This window comes from Thalassophryne amazonica, chromosome 1 (assembly GCF_902500255.1).
Source record: "Thalassophryne amazonica chromosome 1, fThaAma1.1, whole genome shotgun sequence".
In the NCBI taxonomy this organism is placed as follows: domain Eukaryota; kingdom Metazoa; phylum Chordata; class Actinopteri; order Batrachoidiformes; family Batrachoididae; genus Thalassophryne; species Thalassophryne amazonica.
Window position 1 is genome coordinate 6651156 of NC_047103.1, and position 27008 is coordinate 6678163.

The 27008-nt window shown below is 40.6% G+C and overlaps 3 protein-coding genes across 3 annotated transcripts in view; all 3 read left to right on the forward strand.

Moving 5' to 3' along the window:
• LOC117519740 (zinc finger protein 271-like) overlaps window positions 1-2989 on the forward strand; it is a 20812-nt gene extending 17823 nt beyond the window's left edge. The window contains exon 2 of the mRNA XM_034180987.1: window positions 819-2989. Within this exon, the coding sequence (XP_034036878.1) occupies window positions 819-2114 (1296 nt within the window). The 3' untranslated portion in view covers window positions 2115-2989. The remainder of the gene's footprint in view (window positions 1-818) is intronic.
• Window positions 2556-12592, forward strand: LOC117519752 (zinc finger protein 664-like). The gene is made up of 4 exons (XM_034181005.1): window positions 2556-2575; window positions 2651-2818; window positions 5232-5532; window positions 11042-12592. The coding sequence occupies exons 1-4, from the start codon at window positions 2556-2558 to the stop codon at window positions 11912-11914; spliced, it is 1362 nt and encodes a 453-aa protein (XP_034036896.1). The 3' UTR covers window positions 11915-12592.
• A 3310-nt stretch (window positions 12593-15902) lies between these two features.
• The window catches only part of LOC117529030 (zinc finger protein 708-like), a 56975-nt gene continuing 45869 nt past the window's right edge, over window positions 15903-27008 (forward strand). Inside the window, exon 1 of the mRNA XM_034191758.1 lies at window positions 15903-15921. The gene's annotated coding sequence lies outside the window, so the exon portion shown is untranslated. The remainder of the gene's footprint in view (window positions 15922-27008) is intronic.

Sequence of the window (27008 nt, forward strand, 5' to 3'; positions counted from 1 at the left end):
GCATCCAGAGTTGATGTCATTAAACCCTTCTTCATCAACAGTAAAGTCCCTTCGGCTGCTCCCTTGTTTTGTACTCGGGGCTGTCTGCAGATCTGCATGTTGAATTGGCACAGGTTTTACGCCAGATGCTCTTCCTGACGCAACTCCACATTACATGGAGAAATGTGGCCAGGGGTGGGATTTGAACCCGGAACCTTCTGCACTGAAACCAAGCGCATTAACCACTTGGCCACCACCCCTGCAATACCTTTCTTCATCAACAAATGTACGTAATCTGTTTGCTTCCAAAATCCTTCCTAAGACCCGGCTCATACAAACACTGAATGATGTAGGAGCCCACCATTCAGTGGATCCCAGACAAAGGCATGTTTGAGTTTACATTATAATTTGTTGGGTGTTTTCTGTCTGATAACTTGTCTCTGCTTGATGGTTTCAGAGCTGACTGGTGAGAAGAGAGAAATCCATTGGAGCCACTTTGGGGGTAGTTGTGTGGAATTTGGTGTCTGCTACTAAAGATACAAAATAAATTGTCCACAAGAGGTGAGAATAAATCTCATGTCTTGTATGAGAATGAGTATTATAACGTTTAAAAATCTGGCAGGTTACAGCACATGCACTGAAAATAGAGTGGCTTAGTTCTGTCATGTTTTTGAGGATTGAGACCTTCCCCTTTTTGTTGTATTTGTTGCGGGATTGATTCACTTTGGAGATGAAAAAGTTTGGACAGATGTTGTACAAGCCTTATCTTTTTATTCAATGTGTGTATCCGTTTTAGCTTGTATGACACATGCCCTTTTAATATTTTTCTGTCACTGCAGAAACAGAGTGACATGAATGGATACAGTACCGAGTCCAGTCAGCAGAGTGATGAAGCTGCTGCAATGCTGGGGAAAAAAGAGAAACCGCACCGCTGTGACCAGTGTGAAAAATCTTTCACCCAGGTGTCCACTCTAAGGAGACACCAGCGTCTTCACACAGGAGAAAATCTGCATATTTGTGACCAGTGTGACAAAGTGTTTTACACTTTGCATAACTTAAAGACACATCAGGTTATTCACAGTGGAGTGAAACCATATGTCTGTCACCAGTGTGGGAGATGTTTCAAACTGTCACCACATCTAAAAGCACATCAACTAATCTACAGCGAAGGACGATCATACACCTGCGACCAGTGTGGGAGCACTTTCAGTCTCCCGTGTGGACTAAAATCTCACATCAAAATTCACCATCGGAAAAAGACCTACAGATGTGACCAGTGTGATGCGACATTCTGTGTGATGTCTGACTTAAGAAAACACAAACTCACTCACAGTGAAGATAAACTGCACCCCTGCGATCAGTGTGGGAGAGTTTTCAACCGGGCATCGATCCTGAAGTGCCACCGTCGAATCCACGTTGGGGTCAAACCGCACAAATGTGACCAATGTGACAGAGCTTTCTACACGTCGTCGGACTTAAAGAAACACAAGCACGTGCACAGTGGAGATAAACCTTACGTCTGTGACACGTGTGGGAGAACGTTCAGCCTGTTATCAACCCTGAGGTCACACCAGCTCATCCACAGTGAAGATAAACCGTATACCTGCGACAAATGTGGGAAGGGTTTCCGTCATTCAAGTACATACAAGAATCACCAGCGGATCCACAACAGAGACACAACATACGCTTGTGACCAGTGTGGGAAGAGATTATATTCGTTGCCGTCACTGAAGTCTCACCAGCGCATCCACTCTGGGGAAAAACCATACCAGTGCACACATTGTGAGAAAAACTTCATGAGATTGTCTTCGTGGATCACCCATCAGCGTGTTCACACGGGAGAGAAACCATTCAGCTGTGACCAGTGTGACAAGAGTTTCAGTCAGAAGTATTCCTATATAGTTCACAAACGTATGCACACCGGGGAGAAACCGTATCAGTGTCAGCATTGTGCCAAAAGTTTCATTTCGTCATCCAAGCTCTCCAGACATGAACGCATCCACAGTGGGAACAAACAGTACTGGTGTGCAGAATGTAAAAAAAGCTTCTCCACCTTAGATCACTGGAAGACACAAGAAACTTCTAAACACAGGAAGCGATGCTCCTCTCTCTGCATGGTCAAGCTGGAGTGGTAGAACCTTTAAATGTTTTCCGATGACATCATCACCCTGAATGGTGGCCTATGTTAAAAGCTCCTGTGGTAGGTGCTGTGAGCCTAGCTGAAGTTTTGTAGGACATACAGCACAGACATAAAATAACAACTTGGTGTTATTAAGGGGGACCTCTCCAACGTTAAAATAGCAGAGACAAATGCAACTTGAAGTAGATCATGTTCAGAACATGGAGAAAGATGAAAAAATTAGAAAGAAAACAAACTGCTCAACCAACATGGGAGGTCCAGATGGGAGAATACAATAAAATATAATGTTCCTGAAGGAGCATAGGCCTCTTCAGTGGTGGAACTTTGTGGAATAGCCAGTCAGGAGATACTTGAACTTTCAACCTTGAAGGAGCAGCCGGTTGGGGTCTGTGGAGACAAACTGAGATCAATAACTGTGAGATTCCTCCACTACAAAATGAAAGAGGAGATTCTTGTGTAAAGAATCACATCTGTCTGAGTGTGTACACCAAAACTACCCTCCGTGTGATCATGGGTGTTGGAGTTGAACAGGTTCTGCTTCCAGACTCAGGTGTTCACCAAGTTGCTGATATTCTCTGATGAGAAGTCGCAGCTGTACCAGACTGATGAGGAGGTGATGAAGAAAAGCCCGTCACAGTCCTCATACCTAAAGAGAACCTGGCTGAGCAGCTTCTTGATCTTCCGTGGTCACTCTGCAAAGTGAGTGCAGCAATCACAGGGACAATGGAAAAAAAGGAATCAGGAGAAACTATGTTACATGGACTTCATATGTAAAACACTTCCCCTCCTGAATCAGACACTCAAAGCACTTTTCAGAAGACCACATTTATCCCCTCCAGAAAATCCTTAAAATCTGCAGAATCCTGGTGAACTGAACAGAATAAAAAAAGTGACATATTTTATTTAGTTACATTTATCTCTTTTTGTAAATGAGAATGCAAGTAAAGGAAGGACTAAAAAGTTATTATTTGTGTAATTGACTTTTTATTCCACCTCCTTCATTTATTTATACATGTGAATCAACTAATTTACCAGCACCTGTATATACATGTGGATTTGGACCTACAACCAAAGAATATATATTTGATGAATTCAAGCATATTTCATATGCATTTGTGATGACCTCACCTCTGACAGTCCAGGTTTGTAGATGACAGGTCCCTGATTTCGATGGTGTAACACTTTGAGAATAACCTTATGATATAATCCAGGTATTTCACGTATTGTGGAGGATTAAAATGAATGTTATGATGCCCGCTTTGTTGGCCTGTGATGGACGATGTGAAAGGTTTTTGCAGTCATATGTACATACGAGTACAACTGCATTCCGTTATGAATACTAACATTAAAAAGTCAAATTTGCAAAGTAAAATATACATTTTTAGTGTAGTCCAGGCCATTAGGGACTAAATTGTGCAGATTTATCTACAAACATGAAATATGGCCGAGGCGCAGACCAGAACATACCATTTCCATTTTTGGAGGGCGCCAAGCCCAGCGCTCACTGGGAGTTGCCATAATAGCCAAATCCAAGATGGCTGCCAACTGATTTGCGAGTATATTATAACTTCATATCTGAAACTCGTAGAAATATGAATGAAGGCACTTTTTATTAGGTTTTTGACCCCAAGAATTCCAAATCTGATGTTTGTTTTGACATTCATGGTCAGGACACAATCATGATGAAGACTGCTGACTTGACGTCTTGCCTGCGCTAAAGACAAAAAGGACTAGACTGCTGCTGAGTGCTCCAAAGTTTTGTTCTCTGATCAAAGTAAATTTTGCATTTCCTTTGGAAATCAGGGTCCCAGAGTCTGGACGAAGAAAGGAGAGGCAAAGAATCCACAATGCTTGAGCTCCAGTGTAAAGTTTCCACAGTCAGTGATGGTTTTGGTGCCATGTCATCTGCTGGTGTTGGTCCACTGTGTTTTCTGAGGTCCAACGTCAACGCAGCTGTCTACCAGGAAGTTGTAGAGTGCTTCATGCCTCCTGGTACTGACCAACTTTATGGAGATGCAGATTTCGTTTTCCAACAGGACTTGGCACCTGCACACAGTGCCAAAGCTACCAGGACCTGGTTTAAGGACCATGGTATCCCTGTTCTTAATTGGCCTGCAAACTTGCCTGACCTTAACCCTATAGAAAATCTATGAGGTATTGTGAAGAGGAAGATGACACATGCCAGACCCAACAATGCAGAAGAGCTGAAGACCACGATCACAGCAACCTGGGCTCTCATACCACCTGAGCAGTGCCCCAGACTGATCGACTCCATAACACACCACAGTGCTGCAGGAATTCAGGCAAAAGGAGCCCCAACTACATACTGAGTACTGTACATGCTCATACTTTTCAGTTGGCCAACATTCCTAAAAATCCTTTTTTTGTATTGGTCTTCTAATTTTCTTTGATACGGAATATGGGATTTTCATTAGTTATTAGTTATAATCATCAAAATTAAAAGAAATAAACATTTTAAATATATCAGTCTGTGTGTAATGAATGAATATAATATACAAGTTTCACTTTTTGAATGGAATTACTGAAATAAATAAACTTTTTCATGATATTCTAATTATATGACCAGCACCTGTGTGTGTATATATTTAATGCTTGTCTGTTTTTCACATCTGAGAATTTGTATGTTGCACTGTTTGGTTGGTTAAAGGTCTGTTGAGCCCATAAAGGCCACAGACATTTATGTTTATTTGACATAATTACAAAATCATGTTTGTGTCTTTTCAGAGATGCAAGTTTGGGTGCTACTACTTGTTCTGTCATTTTTATTCTGGTAATTTATGTTTATGTGATTGTACCTAGTAATAAGTGGACTTTATATCAATCTTAATTTTTTTCAGATGTGGTTAGCTGGATTCATGAGGAAGAATATTGACTGTGAAATACATGGAATGGTGGTGGTGATAAATAGTGAACCTTCAGAAGATATCTGTACTGACTTATAATACTGTGTCAAATGAATAATATCAATTGGGAACTGTGCTGTCTTTGTCAGTCAGATAAAAAGGAATGGTTGCAAGCACCAAGAGAGGAAGGACATATCACTTGAGAGAGATCTGAATGACTTTAAGGAAATGAATGTTGTTCCTTCTAGTATTACAGTCCCCTTTGATCGGCTGAATGATGGCTCAGATACGGCAGCAGCAACGCTTAGATCACATAATGCTAAGTGTCACAAAACCTGTTGGAGCTACTGTAGTAGTTCTAGTGTCAAGAGGTTACACCAGAAGCAAGAGACCAGTGTGCAGAGTACTCCCAAAAAACTCAGGTCAGCTGGAACACCACATGCACCAGGTCGTGATGTCAAATGGTGTGTTGTCCATGAGGGAGACGACCAGAACAATTTCTGCAAGGCAGCAACTGACAACGCTGATGTCAATCTCAAACTGGGCAAAGTCAAATAATTTCCAATTACTGGGAAGACTGATTGCAGAAGCTGCTGATGCCCATGCTACCTGCTTTTGCAAGACTCAGCGTGTCCTGAAAATCGTGCATCTACGAGCCCTGCTCCACCACAGTTTGATCCAATCACCACTGCTCAAATAGTTGCCCTTGTTCAGGGTTCCGTCTCAGTATTTAAGATATTAGCGCTTCAAAAGATGTATCGAACAGGGAAGCCCATGTCACGATAGCAGGAGGCTGCATTCAACCCAGTTCAAAGAACGCCTTCTCAGTCTTCTCCCTGAACGGGCTGAGTTTTCAAAGGGAAAGGAAATCTACATGTCTAACAAGACAAAGATTGCTGACTTGCTGGCCAAGGCTCATGATTCCCACATTCATCAAGATGATGTCCTGGTACTGATGCAGGCAGCAGTGATTCTGTGTAAGTGTTGTCTCCAGAAACGAGCCATTCAATGGGTCTTTCTTCTCAGAATGTCTAACAACCCCTGTTCCAGAAGAGCTTCGCAGCTTCATAAATTTGACAGCTGTGTGTGGGTTTCATTCATGGGAAGAAATTCCATGATATTCCCATCCATTATATCTGCTCTCATCTTGGGCCCTCCTGTGCAGCTGGAGTCCGCTGCACAGGATTGTGCAAGTATGAATGTGGATGTGTGAACAATGACAACGCCTACATTAGATTAGATCTTGCAGTAGTGACACTTTCTTATAGTTGCTATGTGATTGGTGAACAGCACCCTTGTAACACCTTTGTGAGGTAGTATTCTTGCATGTGGTCACATTTACATTGTTCACATCAAAAGGAAAAGGGCTTCCAAAATTGAAATTCGCCTGGCCTACATCTGGGCCAAATGTCATGCTTGTCGACAAATCTGCATTATAATTTAATCCCTAATGGTGGTCTGGACCACATCGGGGCTGTACATTAAATTATTTGAAAAACTTTCTATTGACTTGACTTAGTTTTCATCACAATTATCAACCCTCTTATGATCTAAAATCAGGTGAAAAATAAATTTAATTTGGAAATGCTGCACATTTAACTAGTAAATGAGCCAAATGGCTTATTATATGCCCTTAGGGGGTTATCCTGACCGTGAATGTCACAACAGAGGCCAAATTTGGAATCCTTGATGTTAAAACCTTTAACAACTGCCTTCATTCATGATCCCACAGTGTTTGGTAATGAAGTTATGATATAATCACATGTCAGTTGGTGATCTCCTCAAGGTGCAGGTGTGCAGTTTTGTTTTTTGTTTTTAATGGCGTTGTGTTGTATAGTACAGGTTTTGCACTGCAATTTTATGGCACTTTAATTATTTGTACTTATTTGCACTGTATTGTTGTCCTTGTTGTCTTTGTGGCCCTTACAGATCTGTTTTTATTGTATGTGGTAGCTTCCTGTGCTTCGTCCCAAGACAAATTTCCCAGAGAGGGAGAATAAAGTCTATCTTATTATTATTATTACACTTCTAGGGCTAAAATGTTGGTATATGATCCATTAAGATAAGTTGCCAGCAGCTTTAAAATCAAACGAAGACAGAAGAACAGGCGGATCTTTGATGCTTGTTGTTGTTTCCGTCGGAACTTCGTTACAAACGGATCAGTTCCGCCTGGTGTAAAGAGGTAAAACAACAACAACAACAACAACAACAATAATAAGAAGAAGATTTTATTGTGGGAATAATGTCGCTTGTAAGTATTTCTATATGTATTTTGAGTGGGAAGAAAATAAACTTGGAGATTACGAGTGGTGAGATGCGGAAAATAAGGATAGAATTATTTATTTATTTATTAAGAATCTTATTGAAGTTTTGAAATCAGGAATAGTTAAAATATCATTAAACATTTACGGAATGTTATTTAAGAAATATTTAACAGTTATAGGCAGCTTTTGCATCACTACTCTTAGCTTCATAGTGGAGTAGAGCAAAGAAGGATTTTCTTTCACCAAAATAGATCATATCCAGGTTTGCATCTTAGATGTACCTTCTGGCAATTTGTACCTAAACTTTCAGGGCTTCTTTTTAAGAAAATCCTCCTCTATACCACTTCATCATGAAGATGGATAACTGGTGATACAAAATGCAAAGCTTGCACTGTGCACAATTTCTCCAGTCACAGACACGTAAGCCTATAACTTCTGAGTTGTCTTGGTGGCTTTCCTCACTCTTCTACTTCTGGCACAGTCACTCAGTTTTTGAGAACTGTCTACTCCATGCACATTTACCATAAAGTGCCATATTGTTTGTATTTCTTTGTAATTGATGTAAATAAAGTATGAAACATATTCAGTGGCAGCTTTACCATCAGAGAGCCTCGTCCACAACTACCACAAAAGACTCCAAGCTGTCATTGATGTTAAAGGGGGCAATACACAGTATTACTAGTGGTATGTAAAGTTTTGCTCAGGTTCATTTGGGTAGTTCTCTTGTCATTTTGATTTAAAAAGAGGAAACACAGTTGTTTGACAATAAATGGCTTCACCCAACCACTAACCATGAGTGAAAAAAAATTGTGTTATTCATATTCTCTTAAAAATGTCCAAAAAAGCAAAAATTCTGCCAGGGTATGTAAACTTTTGAGAACAACTGTATGTATCTTCTGCAGCCAGGTGAAATGTGGGCATGTCCTGGTTATTCTCCAGCTACCAGAGTCCTCAACACTCAGGCATCTACGTGCTGAATCACACACAGAGAAACAGGTTACAGTGTGTCTTCTGTATACTTCAGTTAGTGCCATCCAGCCATCCATTTTCTAAATCTGCTTATTATTCTAGTTAAAGGTCATGGGGGTGCTGGGGCTTATCCCAGCAGTCATTGGGCAAGAGGAGGGGTTCACCCAGGACTGGCCCCCAGTCTATCACAGTCCAGAATTAGCAATTTGCCTTACTTTTGAAAAGTAGCAAAATATTACAGCCACCCACCCCCGTGCACATGTACACATACTTAATGTAACACTAGCAAGGTTGCATATAAAATTTCAACATGGTTCACACACAGTGCTAGTAGAGTCTGTGCCTGGTTTACTCTGGTTTGTTGTCCAGTGACGTGAACATATACAAGTCAGAGGATTCTGGGCTTCATTTATGTCAACCATGAAGAAATTCAAATAGTATTGTATTGTGTGGTAAATATGTCTGAAATAGGCAGTTTTCAAAAATGCAAGAAAGTGACTTGAGAAGGGAGACAAATACAGAATGCTGAGAGTTTGAGACCGTCATGGGAGAAACTGTATCGTGCAAACTTTGTCTGTTGCATCACCAGTTAAGCAGCTTCAGAAATTATCCCCGACAAATAACAGATTCACTGGGAAATATTCAGAGATTCTGCCCCCACAGTGCCAGTGTAATTTCTGGTTATGATGTCCAACAATTTCTTGAGGATCCCACAAATTCTCAAACTGTCCCAGAAAGCAGCCTGGTCAAGCTAGTCTACATTTTTACAGAAATTTTCACATCAAATGACTCCTAGCACGAAGTCTGTTGGGAGTCCATGCATCTAATTTCTGGTCAGTTTTCTGACAAAAATCCAACACTGTTTCTTGGAGACACTGATCCATCATGATGAGTAGTGTGGAGGTCAGTCCTGTCTTGTATGGGCCCGCTAGAAAAGAAGAAAGTGAATGTCCCTTGCTTCAGGCTTTCAGGACAAAAGGAGCACTGACATCTGTGGGACACATGATATATGATATCATCATGCCAAATTTGTATTATGGCTTCTCTCTCTCCACAGATACAAGCAGCAAATCTCAACATCCTGTTCAGACCTTTGATTATACAGACTGGCAGGTAGACATAAGGGCAGGAAAGGTCTGTGGTCAAGTAGTCACAGCAGAGATCCATATTTCTTTCTTGCATATTTTGTAGCGCAGTTAGCTCAGTGGGTAAGGAGCTGGCCTGCCAATATGTCGACCTGGGTTTGAATCCCACTCACGCTATCTCTGTCTGGCCTTTACTGCATCACTGTAAATTACTTTGAGCATTTGCTAGATGGTAAAGCGCAACAGAAATGAAGGCCTTTTTCATACATATTCTAAGAGCTTTAACACTTATTAGAGTCTAATGTTTGTTTCTGTGGAACTGGACCTAAAATGACAGAGAATACCATCAGTTGCTTAATTGTTCTTTCTCTGATCTGCTCTTGACTTTATTCATTTCAGGACTGACTGGTGGAAAGACAAGTGTCCACTGGAGTCCTAGATTAATGTTGGTCATTTCTTCTCTGTTTGGAAATTGGTCACAGTGACTAAGGACACAGTATGAGTTCTTCACCAAAGGTAAAATCATTTGTCTGTTTCTTGTTTATCATTAAGTCAGCTTTCAACCTCCAGCTGAGAGTTCTTCCTAAATGCAAGCGTGAACATCAGCAGTGCTTCTTTGAAGCTTATATTGGTTTCACAAAGTGTTTGATTCACTTGAACAAGCTGCTTTCTGGGACATCCAAATTCATGGGATCCCCAAGAATTTGCTGAACACCACAGCCAACCCATACAGAGGTTCTGTGAATGCTGTTCTGAGTGGGGGCAGATTCTTTGAATTTTTTTCCTGCTGAACACTGGTTAGTGATGTATTGTGGCTCCTGCAGTGTTCAGTACTTGCACACGTGTGTTTGGTAGCATTGTGGAAACCAGAGGTTCGGTGACTTTGTTGGCCAGGAAAGTTTGAATGACCTTGACTTTGCAGATGATCATGTGATCTGTAAGCAGTCAATAGATACCCTGATTGCATCATTTGATGAGCTGAATGAGGAATCAGAGCATCTAAGGGTGCGATAGTCCTGGATCAAGTCTTAGATCCAGGCTTTGAATTGTTTCCTGGATTCAGCTATCAGAAGTGTTTCTGTATGCTGTGAAAGTGCCAGACTTCTAGAGATATTCTTTTCTCTCACCAGTGACAAGCATGTCTGTATGTCCTTGGTAAAGAACAAGGAAAAACTTATAGAGTCATGAGGTTGCTGGAAAGAGGTGATGTAGCCACTCTTCCAAGCAATGTCTATGTTCTTTTGTGATCCACTTACTCTGTTTGCTACCTTCATAACCTTCAGATGGCATCCAGTGCCAGTGCAACCCCAATGTGATGCTTCCGTCTTACTGTGGCTGCTCTACCACATGAGGTCTGTGGGATGCAGAGGCCACCCTCACCCTCATACAATGCCTGTGGGCATTGTCACCTACCTCACTCTATAAATATTCTTTCTCCTTCACGGGACATATGTACTGATGCCATTTATCATCTCTCCTTTGATTTTTGACTTGACACTCATCACTCTTTCACCTCTCCACTTCTACCCTTCCTCCTCTTTTGCTGCCTTGAGATACATCCTACCCTTCCCCTTCTCCCAAATGTAGCATAGTTTCTGCTAGCATCCCACAGAACAGTAGTATTGGTGATGGTCATTGTTGTCCCCAACCTTGACCAATCTGGATATTTGATTTGGCACAATTTAAGCTGGATGCTCTTCTATCCTTTTGTTTTTTTTTTTGTTTTTTTTTTTGTTACAGAAACAGAGCAGCACGACCACACAGGGATCTGAGTTTCTTCAGCAGAATTCCCAGAGTGTTACAACATCAACAAATAAAGAAAAATTTTACACCTGTAACCAGTGTGGGAGAGATTTCAACCGTCCATCGAACCTAAGAAAACATCAGCTCATCCACAATCAAGAGAAGATGCACAACTGTGACCAATGTGGCAGAGCTTTCCACACATTATTTGACTTAAAACAACACCAGGGCATACACAGTGGAGATAAACCCTACTGCTGTGATGACTGTGGAAAAGCTTTCATACAGTCATCAGCCCTCAGAAGCCACCAACGCATACACACTGGAAATAAGCCGTACACTTGTGATGATTGTGGCAGAGGTTTCAAACAGTCGTCACACCTCATTAGCCACTGCCGCATACACACTGGAGATAAACCGTATGCTTGTGATGACTGTGGGAAAGTTTTCACTCAGTCATCAAACCTGAAAAACCACCAGCGTGTACACACCGGACATAAACCGTACACTTGTGACGACTGTGGAAAAGCTTTCACACAATCGTCATCCCTAATAGGCCACCAACGCATACACACTGGAAATCGACCATACATTTGCAGTGATTGTGGGAGAGCTTTCAAAGAGGCGTCAAACCTAAAAAACCATCAACGTATACACACTGGAGATAAACCATACAGCTGTGACCAGTGTGGGAGAGCTTTCAGTCAGTTATCAATCCGAAACAAACACAAACTCACCCATAGCAGAGAGGAACCACACACCTGCCAGCAATGTGGAATTTTATTCAATCATTTAGGGACATATAAGAATCACGATTGTACCCATAGTGAAAACACGTCATACACTTGTGACCACTGTGGGAATAGATAATGTTATTTGCCATCACTAAAGTATCACCAGCGTTTCCGGACTGGGGAGAAACTGTATCAGTGTCAGCATTGTGTGAATAGTTTAATTATGTCATCTAATGACTCCAGATATAAACACACAAATCCTGGTAATGAACGGTACTGGTGTGGAAAATGTAAAAGAAGTTTTTTCAGTTTAAGTCACTGGAAGCAACAGAAATCTTCTAAGCTTAGGAAGAGATGCTCCTCTAAGTACCTGGTCAAACTGGAGAACTTTTGATTGAATCATTCATTCACTGAGTTCCAGATGATGGCTTAGAGGTCCGGAGGATGGGTTTGGGACCAATGTCAGGTATGAAATTTAATACTACTACTTTAAGACACCCTTAAATTAGCTCCTGGTCGTAGGTCGGTTAAACCTGCTACCAGTTTGTAGTTTTAAAAGTGAACTTAGCTGCCACTTCACTTGAAGCACCTTCACCCAGTAGTCTACAATGCAAATATCACTTGAGGCAGCTATTGAGGATGGAAAACTTGTTTGAGCCACTTTCACCCACTGGTCAAGTTTGCAAAGATCACTTGAGCCATGTTGAGCAAGTTGTCCGTCCATCCATCCATCCATCCATCCATCCATCCATCCATCCATCCATCCATCCATCCATCCATCCATCCATTTTCTTCCACTTTATCCGGAGTCGGGTCACGGGGGCAGCAGCTCAAGCAAAGCCGCCCAGACCTCCCGATCCACACACACCTCTCCCAGCTCCTCCGGGGGAATCCCAAGGCATTCCCAAGCCAGCCGAGAGACGTAGTCCCTCCAGCGTGTCCTGGGTCTTCCCCGGGGCCTCCTCCCGATGAGACATGCCCGGAACACCTCTCCAGCGAGGCGTCCAGGGGGCATCCTGAAAAAATGCCCGAGCCCCCTTAACTGGCTCCTTTGGACGTGGAGGAGCAGTGGCTCAACTCTGAGTTCCTCCCGAGTGACCGAGCTCCTCACCCTATCTCTAAGGGAGCGCCCATCCACCCTGCGGAGGAAACTCATCTCGGCCGCTTGTACTCGCGATCTTGTTCTTTCGGTTTTGAGCCAAATCTCATGACCATAGGTGAGGACTGGAACGTAGATCGATCGGTAAATCGAGAGCTTTGCCCCCCCTACTCAGCTCTCGCTTCACCACGACGGTCCGATACAGCGACCGCATCACTGCAGATGCTGCACCGATCCGTCTGTCGATCTCACGCTCCATCCGTCCCTCACTTGTGAACAAGACCCCGAGATACTTAAACTCCTCCACTTGAGGCAAGGACACTCCACCGACCTGAGAGGATGTTGAGCAAGTTGTCTAGAATGGAAATATAACTTGAGTGGTAACAAGAGAACTCGCCCAGGATAGGGTTATGGGTAGGGTTAGCCCTGAGCCCACTTCACACCTGGGTCAGAGTTCACATTGGGCCGACTTCTCCCGTTTTCACTTGAGCCACCTTCAGTTGGGGATGGATGGAAAATGACTTGAGCCAAGGTTATTGAATTGAAATATGACTTGAGCCATGTTGAGCCAGAGACGTAGAGTGGAAAATATCACTTTGGGTACCTTGATCCGCAGGCCTTGTGTGCAAATATCACTTGAGCCATTAATGGAGGATGAAAAAATAATTTGGGCCACCATGAACCACAGATCAAGAATGAAAAATTGCTTGCATTCAAGCCCCCCCCATCATAAATCCCTGGCTCAAGGTGGCTAAATTGATAATTCCATTCTAGATCTGTGACTCAAGTGATATTTTCATCGTAGGCCACTGGATGAAGGTGGCTCTTGTAGTTGTTGTTGCTTCTAACGGTTCTTTGTTCCGGATGAAGCAAAAACATGTGGTGCAACTCTGAAAAACTGTTCATCTGCTGTTAAAAATGAACAAGAATTCAGTTTTGAGGCAAAACAATTTTTTTTTCAAAATTTGCAATCATGTCATTCTGTAGTGTTTTTATTGTTTAATTCTTGGAGAAAAGAAACTAGTCATTCACAAATTGCAGGGAGCTGAAGATGAGTGAAATATTTTGTTAAACTTATTTTGACTCTTTCTAATTGTTGTGTAAAGAGCTCATGGTTAGAATCTTTTGGATGTTTCAGAGCATTAAACAGCATTAAAGGTGTGAGCAGACTAAAAACAGCAAGAATAATAAGAATTATAAATACCATGTGTTTGTTTTTCAAAATAAAAACACGAAAGCTGCGTAGATTTAATGAATCACTTCGGAATGTTTTATTTGTAACTTTATTAATATTCAGTTATTGATTGCATTCCAAAATATATGATTTAAAAAAAAGCTTTTAGACAAAAACAAAAATTGGACAAATTGTGTAGTAGTTTGTGAAAAAGAGGGCATAGATTTTTAATGAACTGCCACAAACAGCTTGAACTACGAGGACCACAGTGGGAACGTGTGTCTGCTTTATTTGATTTATCTTCTGCAGTTACTGATCATTTATGTGTTTTTATGTACATTTATTGTTGGTGCCAAATAAATATCTGGGTTCAAATGAAATTTGTATTTGTACTTTGCTGCCAGGTAGCTGAGTGGGGAAGGAGCTGGTCAGGCAACATGTTGACTTTTTGTTAAATGAACATTTCTCTTTGTGCAACTAACTAGCAACACAAAGGGAGCTTAAACATTTAACTGAAACATCCTGTTGTAAAAGGACAAATTTATGACAGCAGGTTTAAAGAATACAATTGTTTGGCCAGTGAAAAAAGTTTATTAAAATTTAATTCTGTTCGTGTCACTGCCTGAAACTGCCCTCAAAAAAAAAAAGAAAAAAAAAAAAGATTGTAGCACTCAAGAAGCAGAGTGATGCTGTTGACACAAAGAAAGATCCACATAATGAACAACAACAACTCGTAGACTGGACCACCCTCAGAAAATTCTCTTTTTTTTCCCTTTTTTTTTTTTTGGTGGAATCAACAAGCATGTTGCTTTGTTTACATTGTAAATTGTCAGTTGGCTGGTTCAGTGAATGGTTGCGTCCCCTCTGGTGTTTTTTCATCGCTATGGTGTGTTCATAAAATTATGGTGTGGTGTACTATAAGGCTCTGTTGTGGGTCCATTATTGTTTTTAGTCGATATACGTAATACATCAGCTGCAACAAAAAATGTCCCATATAGAACTACTCATAAAGTGCTGGACAATGTCTGTTGAGGCAAAGAACTGAGCAATTAAAATTAACCTTTTATTGAATTAAAGTATTTATCAAACCTTGATCGAGCTAATGGAATTTTATCATGCCCAGAGTCCAATCGCTTAAATTATTTCTGTTGGCGATTCAAATGTTGGTATTTTTACTTGTTGAAATTTTGTATGGTGTAAACCCCCCCCCCCCCCCCCCCCCCCCCCCCACACACACACACACACACACTTATCCTTAAGGACAAGGATGGAAATAAGACAAATTTTTAAAAATATTTTTATGTTACTTAGATTACATTAGATCAAATTTACTTGTGAATAAATGTATATGTACATAAAACAACCATTGCAGGGGTACCACAATAAATTATAAAGCTTATTTCCATTGTGGTTCTTTGGATTAAAAAAAGATGTACAAAAACAAACCAAATAAGCATTAGCAGAATAGGTCTTATAATACATAAAATCAAATTTGGTCTTTTTTATTCTTTGCCTTGTTTTTTGTAAGGACCACAATGGAAATCAGTTTTATTGTGGTATCCCCTTCAGTTTATATTGTTTTTACGTACATGCATTTTATAGCCAAATAAGTGCGATTGTTGCAGCTGTCGACTGAAATTTGTGACATAAAAAATTATTTAACAGTTTTTTTTTTTTTTAAGAATCAGTAACATTCTGATAGATGTCGTATATATTTTCTATTTAAGTGTCCACATAAAAGTTAAGAACGGGCGGATATGTTATCACCGGCTGTGGTTTCCAGCAGACTTTTTTGCGTACGGACGAACCGGATGTGGTGCTCCTCGGAAAAAACTGTCCGCCTGTTGTAACGAAAGAATCACGTTTTGAGGTAATTTTAAGTGTTTTCTCGTGCGCGCGCTGGTTTTAAACGTTTATTTGTTAGAATAAACTCATGCCTCGATCACCAGTTGCAGAGAAATGAAAATAATGTTGATTACAGATTTGGGAGGTTTTTTTTTTTTTTTTTTTTTTTTACTTGTTTTATAATGAGAAGAAAGAAGAAATTGGTGCTTTAAACTCAGAATATATCGCAGAATAGATATAAATTAATGCATATTACTCAGATATGTAGTTTCAGAACATGGAAATAACCAAATACTGGAATGTTATTTTCCCCCGGCTCTTTCTGTAACACTGCCCCTCACAAAGTACAAACTCGGAACTATTCCGCACTTCTAAATTGATTCAAAGTCACAGCGAAAAGTCAGGCCTGGATTCTGAAGAACTTCTCTCACAGACGAGATCTGCTCTTTCAGAACCCCAAACAATGGACACAGTTTTTATAAAGGACAACCTAGGTGTGACAAAGATGGACCTTATTTCGCAAAATGCTTCCCTTATTGTCCCCGTGGACAGTCGAGGGAGGTCCCACCCGCTGCCACTGACCCACACAATAACAGGACATGTATGATTTATAATGTAATCTGAATCTCTTTGTCCTAAGTGGTAAAACTGGTTAAATCCAGTTCAACATGCACATTCCAGCAGAGACACATTCCAAAAGAGAACAGAAAAATATATTAATCTAAGGATACAATCCTAAGTAAAATAACTACTTTTAATACCAGAACAAATAAAACAATAATTAAACACAACTATAACAGGAATATAAAACTGACTTTAATTAAAATGAAATGAAAATACTTTGTTTTAAAATAAAAAAACAACAGAATAAGAAAAAAGAAAAGTTCTTTCAGTTTGTAAATAAACAATCAGGTACATTAAAAACATGAAAATGCTTAAAAATGCAAGGGAAAAGGAGCGTGAACGCTTGGAAAGGAGCCTTAGCTCCATGAACAATAAAAAACGTTGAACTCAATGAAGAGGATTACAGGCATGAACACAAACAGCACTGGATAACTACGAACGATGGGGAATTTGCTAACAGTTCAAATTATTTTTTTACCTGAGGTTTGATGTTGACAATGACATGAATTCTGCTTTTACATTTGACTTAATGGTGGACACTGATTCTAAAAGTTTTAACATTGACTTACAGGAGACTCTGGCTATTTTTAGCAAAGTCTGCAGTAAAAAAAAAGCTGCTGTTCCAGATGGCCTGTCAGCCTTCCTTCTTAAAAACTGCAGAGCAGCTAGCTGAGGCCTTTTGCCCTATCTTTCAGTTGTCTGCCATGAGCTGTTCAGTCCCACAGTTCTGGAAAAAGTCAACTATATATCAAAGACGTCTTTCCCAACCTCAAACAAAGACTATAGACCTGTGGCCTTGACAAGTATTGTTATGAAATGCTTTGAGAAAATTATGGTGAACAGGTTGAAATCAGAAGTGTCTCCTCATCTGGACCATCTGCAATTTGCATGCAAAGAGGGTATTGGCACTACTGATGCCATTGTTAGCATGTCTCATAAGATCTGTAAACATCTAGAAAAGTCAGATGCTTATGCACATGTCCTATTTGCTGACTTTACATCAGCTTTTGATACAGTCTGTTCTCAGTTACTTACGCAGAAATTAATTGACCTAAATGTTAGCACATTCATTATAAAGTGGTTTTATTCTTTTTTAACAAATGGGTCACAACAGTTGAAGGTAAACAATTTCTTATCTGAAGCCAAATCATGCAGCACTGGAGTGCCCCAAGGAGCTGTAAGTTCTACTGTTCTTTTTTTCTTGTACACAAATGAGTGCAGGAGTGAACGGCCAGATCACAACAAAATTCTAAAATTCTCTGATGACATAAGCATTTTGAGTTTACTGAGATCAGGTGAGAGTCCATCCATATACTTGGATGAAATAGAGTCCTTTCATTCATGGTGTGCGAGTCACCACTTGACTCTTAACATTGCAAAAACTAAAGAGATGGTCTTCAAAGGGCTGCTGACCCATGACCCAGTCATCGTTGGAGGCAGTGAGATAGAACAAGTAGTGTCTATCTATGTGGACTGTCTTCTCAAGTGGAATGTGCATGTGGATTTCTTGTGCCACAAATTGTCCCAGAGGTTTCATTTTTTAAGAAGTCTCAGGCTGTTTGGCGTGAGCTCAACAGTAATGGCTTCTTTCTGTAATGCTGTGCTGGAAAGCCTAATAAGATATGGCATGGTAGCCTGGTTTGGCTCTCTTACTGTCCAGAGTAAATCCAAAATTGAGAAACTAGTTTGATACACAATGAAAATTATTGGCAAGAGAGAGTGTCCCTCTTTACAAACCATTTTCAAAACCTTGGTCCTAGCGCAAGCTAAACGCATTCTTAAGGAGCCTTCTCACAAGCTTTTCAGCGAATATAAGCTCTTGCCATTAGGGAGACGGTATCGGGCTGTCACGTATAAGAGTAACAGATTTTAAAATTCTTTTGTTTCTTTGTCTGTTACTCTTTTGAATAAATCTGGATAGTAACTGTAGACGCATCACTGGAGTTGAGGGGTCTGACTGTGGACTATGTAATTTTAACTGTTTCCTGTGTTCCCGTATTTGTATTTTATGTTGTTGTATTATTGTATGTGTTTTTACCATTTTAACCATAGCATTGCAAGCCCAAGACAAATTTCCCTTGGGATAATACAGTTGACCTTGACCTTGATAACCTTTGACCTTCAGGAGCAAACATTCCAGAATTAAACACCGGTTTAAATTAGAGCTTGGCCGATTGCAATTTCTGGGGGCTGATACCAACATTAGAGAGGTAAAAATGTAATAAAATGCATAGTCTTACTAATGACATCACACCTACAGTAGTGTTCAGAATAATAGTAGTGCTATGTGACTAAAAATATTAATCCAGGTTTTGAGTATATTTCTTATTGTTACATGGGAAACAAGGTACCAGTAGATTCAGTAGATTCTCACAAATCCAACAAGACCAAGCATAATATGCACACTCTTAAGGCTATGAAATTGGGCTATTAGTAAAAAAAAAGTAGAAAAGGGGGTGTTCACAATAATAGTAGCATCTGCTGTTGATGCTACAAACTCAAAACTATTATGTTCAAACTGTTTTTTTTTTTAGTAATCCTGTGAATCACTAAACTAGTATTTAGTTGTATAACCACAGTTTTTCATGATTTCTTCACATCTGCGAGGCATTAATTTTGTTGGTTTGGAACCAAGATTTTTCTTGTTTACTAGTGTGCTTGGGGTCATTGTCTTGTTGAAACACCCATTTCAAGGGCATGTCCTCTTCAAGTATTTTGACATATCCAAACTGATCCATGATACCTGGTATGCGATATATAGGCCCAACACCATAGTAGGAGAAACATGCCCATATCATGATGCTTGCACCACCATGCTTCACTGTCTTCACTGTGAACTGTGGCTTGAATTCAGAGTTTGGGGGTCGTTTCACAAACTGTCTGCGGCCCTTGGACCCAAAAAGAACAATTTTACTCTCATCAGTCCACAAAATATTCCTTCATTTCTCTTTAGGCCAGTTGATGTGTTCTTTGGCAAATTGTAACCTCTTCTGCACATGTCTTTTATTTAACAGAGGGACTTTGCGGGGGATTCTTCCAAATAAATTAGCTTCACACAGGCGTCTTCTAACTGTCACAGCACTTACAGGTAACTCCAGACTGTCTTTGATCATCCTGGAGCTGATCAATGGGTGAGCCTTTGCCATTCTGGTTATTCTTCTATCCATTTTAATGGTTGTTTTCCATTTTCTTCCATGCATCTCTGTTTTTTTGTCCATTTTAAAGCATTGGAGATCATTGTAGATGAACAGCCTATAATTTTTTGCACCTGCGTATAAGTTTTCCCCTCTCCAGTCAACTTTTTAATCAAACTGCTGTTCTTCTGAACAATGTCTTGAACGTCCCATTGTCCTCAGGCTTTCAAAGAGAAAAACATGTTCGACAGGTGCTGGCTTCATCCTTACATAGGGGACACCTGATTCACACCTGTTTGTTCCACAAAATTGACAAACTCACTGACTGAATGCCACACTACTATTATTGTGAACACCCCCTTTCCTACTTTTTTTTTACTAATAGCCCAATTTCATAGCCTTAAGAGTGTGCATATCATGAATGCTTGGTCTTGTTGGATTTGTGAGAATCTACTGACTCTACTGGTACCTTGTTTCCCATGTAACAATAAGAAATATACTCAAAACCTGGATTAATCTTTTTAGTCACATAGCACTACTATTATTCTGAACACTATTGTATGTAGCTGGGTAACTCCAACACACCTCAAACCTTGTTGTGTTGTGTTTGATCATTGAGTGTCTTTGACAATAAATTAGCCATTTTGTGTCCACTATGGTGAATTTTTGTGATGTTGTGAAAGGTAGCAAAAGGGGTGATAGGAATGGACCCAAAAGGTCGTTCTTGTGCTTACTGGAAAACAAAGGAACTGTGTCGGTATCGGGATTTATGACCAGCATTGATTAGAAGGGCTGATATCAAGGAATGCAACTATAACTACACACGAGTCTGTAGCGATCTTTTCACATCAGGTAGATAGATTTAGTTCATTTTGAGATCAGTCATTTGGTCTTAAATTGTCACCCACATGCCAATTATTTATGACAAGTTCATTTCTCTTTTTCTGTAAACATTTATGTTCACTGCGTAAAAACAGCAGCTCGCTTCCAGAAAGTGATCAGTGCCAACAAACGCCTTCAGAAACTCGCAAAGAAATCACACTGTATTCAGCACATTATTATTAATGACAATACAAAGAGGAACAGCGCACAACAAAAAAACCTCACTTTTCACTCCGTGCACCCTAAACAGAACGTCCGGATCAACGAACAGACTCTATCATGGATCAAATCTTTCTGTTACAAGGACAGGGTGGAAACGCAATATAATTCACCAAATCCCCAAAGCAAACAAGACCAGGAGTCAATATTGTCACTGAAACAACCACTGTGCATTGTAGGAGCGTCACAGCACATGTATCTGTATTGATCTACACGGTACTCAGTTTGGTGCACAGAACTGCACACAGACTGCACAGTATGAGTATAGACAGACACGTGCGTATGTTTCCATAAATCACCACATTTCACCTCTCATATCACCAGACTGTCCCTCCAGTTTCATGATCTGTGCAGGAAGACGGGATCTTTCACCCCCTTCAGTGCAGGAGGCGTGGCCACAACCCCCAGGCTGCTGTGCCTAAATTGAACAGAGGAAAACAGCCAGTGACAGTGTCACGGACTAAGATTACCCCTGTACCGGTTCTGTACATTCGCTATCTGCACATGTGTGAAAAACCGGAAGATTGTTCCGTGTCGAGTTTACACTTTCTGTGTGTGGACCAAAATCAGGGGAGGTGGTGATCTAGTGGTTAACGTGTTGGGCTTGAAACCAGAAGATCCTCGGTTCAAATCCCCGCCTGACTGGAAATCACTAAGGGCCCTTGGGCAAGGTCTTTAATCCCCTATTGCTCCCGGTGTGTAGTGAGCGCCTTGTATGGCAGCACCCTGACATCGGGGTGAATGTGAGGCATAATTGTAAAGCGCTTTGAGCGTCTGATGCAGATAGAAAATCGCTATATAAATGCAGTCCATTTACCATTTATCAGGTTTAATGTGAATAAATTCTGATTTTATCTCTTAATGACAGGGTTTAAATCAAATGAACAGGTGCGTTATTTTCTCCATGAATTGAAACCAGCTCTGTCAGGTGTCCCCTATTTAAGGATGAAGCCAGCACCTGTTGAACATGCTTTTCTCTTTGAAAGCCTGAGGAAAATGGGACGTTCAAGACATTGTTCAGAAGAACAGCGTAGTTTGATTAAAAAGTTGATTGGAGAGGGGAAAACTTATACGCAGGTGCAAAAAATTATAGGGTGTTCATCTACAATGATCTCCAATGCTTTAAAATGGACAAAAAAACCCAGAGACGTGTGGAAGAAAACGGAAAACAACCATCAAAATGCATAGAAGAATAACCAGAATGGCAAAGGCTCACCCATTGATCAGCTCCAGGATGATCAAAGACAGTCTGGAGTTACCTGTAAGTGCTGTGACAGTTAGAAGACACCTGTGTGAAGCTAATTTATTTGCAAGAATCCCCCGCAAAGTCCCTCTGTTAAATAAAAGATGTGCAGAAGAGGTTACAATTTGCCAAATCAAATCAATTTTATTTATATAGCGCCAAATCACAACAAACAGTTGCCCCAAGGCGCTTTATATTGTAAGGCAAGGCCATATAATAATTACGGAAAAAACCCCAACGGTCAAAACGACCCCCTGTGAGCAAGCACTTGGCGACACTGGGAAGGAAAAACTCCCTTTTAACAGGAAGAAACCTCCAGCAGAACCAGGCTCAGGGAGGGGCAGTCTTCTGCTGGGACTGGTTGGGGCTGAGGGAGAGAACCAGGAAAAAGACATGCTGTGGAGGGGAGCAGAGATCAATCACTAATGATTAAATGCAGAGTGGTGCATACAGAGCAAAAAGAGAAAGAAACACTCAGTGCATCATGGGAACCCCCCAGCAGTCTAAGTCTATAGCAGCATAACTAAGGGATGGTTCAGGGTCATCTGATCCAGCCCTAACTATAAGCTTTAGCAAAAAGGAAAGTTTTAAGCCTAATCTTAAAAGTAGAGAGGGTGTCTGTCTCCCTGATCCGAATTGGGAGCTGGTTCCACAGGAGAGGAGCCTGAAAGCTGAAGGCTCTGCCTCCCATTCTACTCTTACAAACCCTAGGAACTACAAGTAAGCCTGCAGTCTGAGAGCGAAGCGCTCTATTGGGGTGATATGGTACTATGAGGTCCCTAAGATAAGATGGGACTTGATTATTCAAAACCTTATAAGTAAGAAGAAGAATTTTAAATTCTATTCTAGAATTAAAAGGAAGCCAATGAAGAGAGGCCAATATGGGTGAGATATGCTCTGTCCTTCTAGTCCCTGTCAGTACTCTAGCTGCAGCATTTTGAATTAACTGAAGGCTTTTCAGGGAACTTTTAGGACAACCTGATAATAATGAATTACAATAGTCCAGCCTAGAGGAAATAAATGCATGAATTAGTTTTTCAGCATCACTCTGAGACAAGACCTTTCTAATTTTAGAGATATTGCGCAAATGCAAAAAAGCAGTCCTACATATTTGTTTAATATGCACATTGAATGACATATCCTGATCAAAAATGACTCCAAGATTTCTCACAGTATTACTAGAGGTCAGGGTAATGCCATCCAGAGTAAGGATCTGGTTAGACACCATGTTTCTAAGATTTGTGGGGCCAAGTACAATAACTTCAGTTTTATCTGAGTTTAAAAGCAGGAAATTAGAGGTCATCCATGTCTTTATGTCTGTAAGACAGTCCTGCAGTTTAGCTAACTGGTGTGTGTCCTCTGGCTTCATGGATAGATAAAGCTGGGTATCATCTGCGTAACAATGGAAAATTTAAACAATGCTGTCTAATAATACTGCCTAAGGGAAGCATGTATAAAGTGAATTAAATTGGTCCTAGCACAGAACCTTGTGGAACTCCATAATTAACCTTAGTCTGTGAAGAAGATTCCCCATTTACATGAACAAATTGTAATTTATTAGATAAATATGATTCAAACCACCACAGCGCAGTGCCTTTAATACCTATGGCATGCTCTAATCTCTGTAATAAAATTTTATGGTCAACAGTATCAAAAGCAGCACTGAGGTCTAACAGAACAAGCACAAAGATGAGTCCACTGTCTGAGGCCATAAGAAGATCATTTGTAACCTTCACTAATGCTGTTTCTGTACTATGATGAATTCTAAACCCTGACTGAAACTCTTCAAATAGACCATTCCTCTGCAGATGATCAGTTAGTTGTTTTACAACTACCCTTTCAAGAATTTTTGAGAGAAAAGGAAGGTTGGAGATTGGCCTATAATTAGCTAAGATAGCTGGGTCAAGTGATGTCTTTTTAAGTAATGGATTAATTACTGCCACCTTAAAAGCCTGTGGTACATAGCCAACTAATAAAGATAGATTGATCATATTTAAGATCGAAGCATTAATTAATGGTAGGGCTTCCTTGAGCAGCCTGGTAGGAATGGGGTCTAATAGACATGTTGATGGTTTGGAGGAAGTAACTAATGAAAATAACTCAGACAGAACAATCAGAGAGAAAGAGTCTAACCAAATACCGGCATCACTGAAAGTAGCCAAAGAGAACGATATGTCTTTGGGATGGTTATGAGTAATTTTTTTCTCTAATAGTTAAAATTTTATTAGCAAAGAAAGTCATGAAGTCATTACTAGTTAAAGTTAAAGGAATACTCAGCTCAATAGAGCTCTGACTCTTTGTCAGCCTGGCTACAGTGCTGAAAAGAAACCTGGGGTTGTTCTTATTTTCTTCAATTAGTGATGAGTAGTAAGATGTCCTAGCTTTACGGAGGGCTTTTTTATAGAGCAACAAACTCTTTTTCCAGGCTAAGTGAAGATCTAAATTAGTGAGACGCCATTTCCTCTCCAACTTACGGGTTATCTGCTTTAAGCTGCGAGGTTTGTGAGTTATACCACGGAGTCAGGCACTTCTGATTTAAGGCTCTCTTTTTCAGAGGAGCTACAGCATCCAAAGTTGTCCTCAATGAGGATGTAAAACTATTGACGAGATAATCTATCTCACTCACAGAGTTTAGGTAGCTACTCTGCCCTGTGTTCGTATATTTCATTGGAGAACATAAAGAAGGAATCATATCCTTAAACCTAGTTACAGCGCTTTCTGAAAGACTTCTACTGTAATGAAACTTATTCCCCACTGCTGGGTAGTCCATCAGAGTAAATATAAATGTTATTAAGAAATGATCAGACAGAAGGGGCTTTTCAGGGAATACTGTTAAGTCTTCAATTTCCATACCATAAGTCAGAACAAGATCTAAGGTATGATTAAAGTGGTGGGTGGACTCATTTACATTTTGAGCAAAGCCAATCGAGTCTAACAATAGATTAAATGCAGTGTTGAGGCTGTCATTCTCAGCATCTGTGTGGATGTTAAAATCGCCCACTATAATTATCTTATCTGAGCTAAGCACTAAGTCAGACAAAAGGTCTGAAAATTCACAGAGAAACTCACAGTAATGACCAGGTGAACGATAGATAATAACAAATAAAACTGGTTTTTGGGACTTCCAATTTGGATGGACAAGACTAAGAGTCAAGCTTTCAAATGAATTAAAGCTCTGTCTGGGTTTTTGATTAATTAATAAGCTGGAGTGGAAGATTGCTGCTAATCCTCCGCCTCGGCCCGTGCTACGAGTGTTCTGGCAGTTAGTGTGACTCGGGGGTGTTGACTCATTTAAACTAACATATTCATCCTGCTGTAACCAGGTTTCTGTAAGGCAGAATAAATCAATATTTTGATCAATTATTATATCATTTACTAAGAGGGACTTAGAAGAGAGAGATCTAATGTTTAATAGACCACATTTAACTGTTTTAGTCTGTGGTGCAGTTGAAGGTGCTATATTATTTTTTCTGTTTGAATTTTTATGCTTAAATAGATTTTTGCTGGTTATTGGTGGTCTGGGAGCAGGCACCGTCTCTACGGGGATGGGGTATTGGGGGGATGGCAGGGGGAGAGAAGCTGCAGAGAGGTGTGTAAGACTACAACTCTGCTTCCTGGTACCAACCCTAGATAGTCACAGTTTGGAGGATTTAAGAAAATTGGCCAGATTTCTAGAAATGAGAGCTGCTCCATCCAAAGTGGGATGGATGCCGTCTCTCCTAACAAGACCAGGTTTTGCCCAGAAGCTTTGCCAATTATCTTTGAAGCCCACCTCATTTTTTGGACACCACTCAGACAGCCAGCAATTCAGGGAGAACATGCGGCTGAACATGTCACTCCTGGTCCGATTGGGGAGGGGCCCAGAGAAAACTACAGAGTCCGACATTGTTTTTGCAAAGTTACACACCTATTCAATATTAATTTTAGTGACCTCCGATTGGCGTAACCGGGTGTCATTAGTGCCGACGTGAATTACAATCTTACCAAATTTACGCTTAGCCTTAGCCAGCGGTTTCAAATTTCCTTCAGTGTCGCCTGCTCTGGCCCCCGGAAGACAATTAACTATGGTTGCTGGTGTCGCTAACTTCACATTTCTCAAAACAGAGTCGCCAATAACCAGAGTTTGATCCTTGGCGGGTGTGTCGTCGAGTGGGGAAAAATGGTTAGAGATGTGAACGGGTTGGTGGTGTACACGGGGCTTCTGTTTAGGGCTACGCTTCCTCCTCACAGTCACCCAGTCGGCCTGCTTTCCCGCTGCTCGGGATCTGCTGGAGGACAGCTAACGGCGGCTAAGCTACCTTGGTCCGCACTGACTACAGGGGCCTGGCTAGCTGTAGGATTTTCCAAGGTGCGGAGCCGAGTCTCCAATTCGCCCAGCCTGGCCTCCAAAGCTACGAATAAGCTACACTTATTACAAGTACCGTTACTGCTAAAGGAGGCCGAGGAATAACTAAACATTTCACACCCAGAGCAGAAAAGTGCGGGAGAGACAGGAGAAGCCGCCATGCTAAACCGGCTAAGAGCTAGTAGCTGCGCTAAGCTAGCGGATTCCTAAAAAACACACAAAGTGAATAATGTGTAAATAATTTAGAGGTGATTCAGAAGAGGGAGTGCTTTAGTTAAGGCACGTGAAGATTACACTGTGAAACAAATCGTTATCTAGATAACTAGATCAATCTAACTGCGCAGATTAAACAGCTAACAGATACAGCAAAACACCGCTGTGCTCCGGAACAGGAAGTGATACAATACCGCAGTGAGAGCCAACCACCATATCTGTGTGTTTATAAAAGATAAAAATAATTAAATAAAATAATTGAACATACTCCAGTCTGAATTTGTGTACAAATAAATAAAATCCATTTTGTTCTGCTTACAAAGTAGTAATCTTAGAAATTAGAAGTAATCTTACAAATTAGCTTGTTGGAGGAATTGGAGTGTCCCCATGGGTCATGCACTTGAAGTGTATGATGAAATCCAGCATCAATGAAAAGTTTGTTAAATGATTTG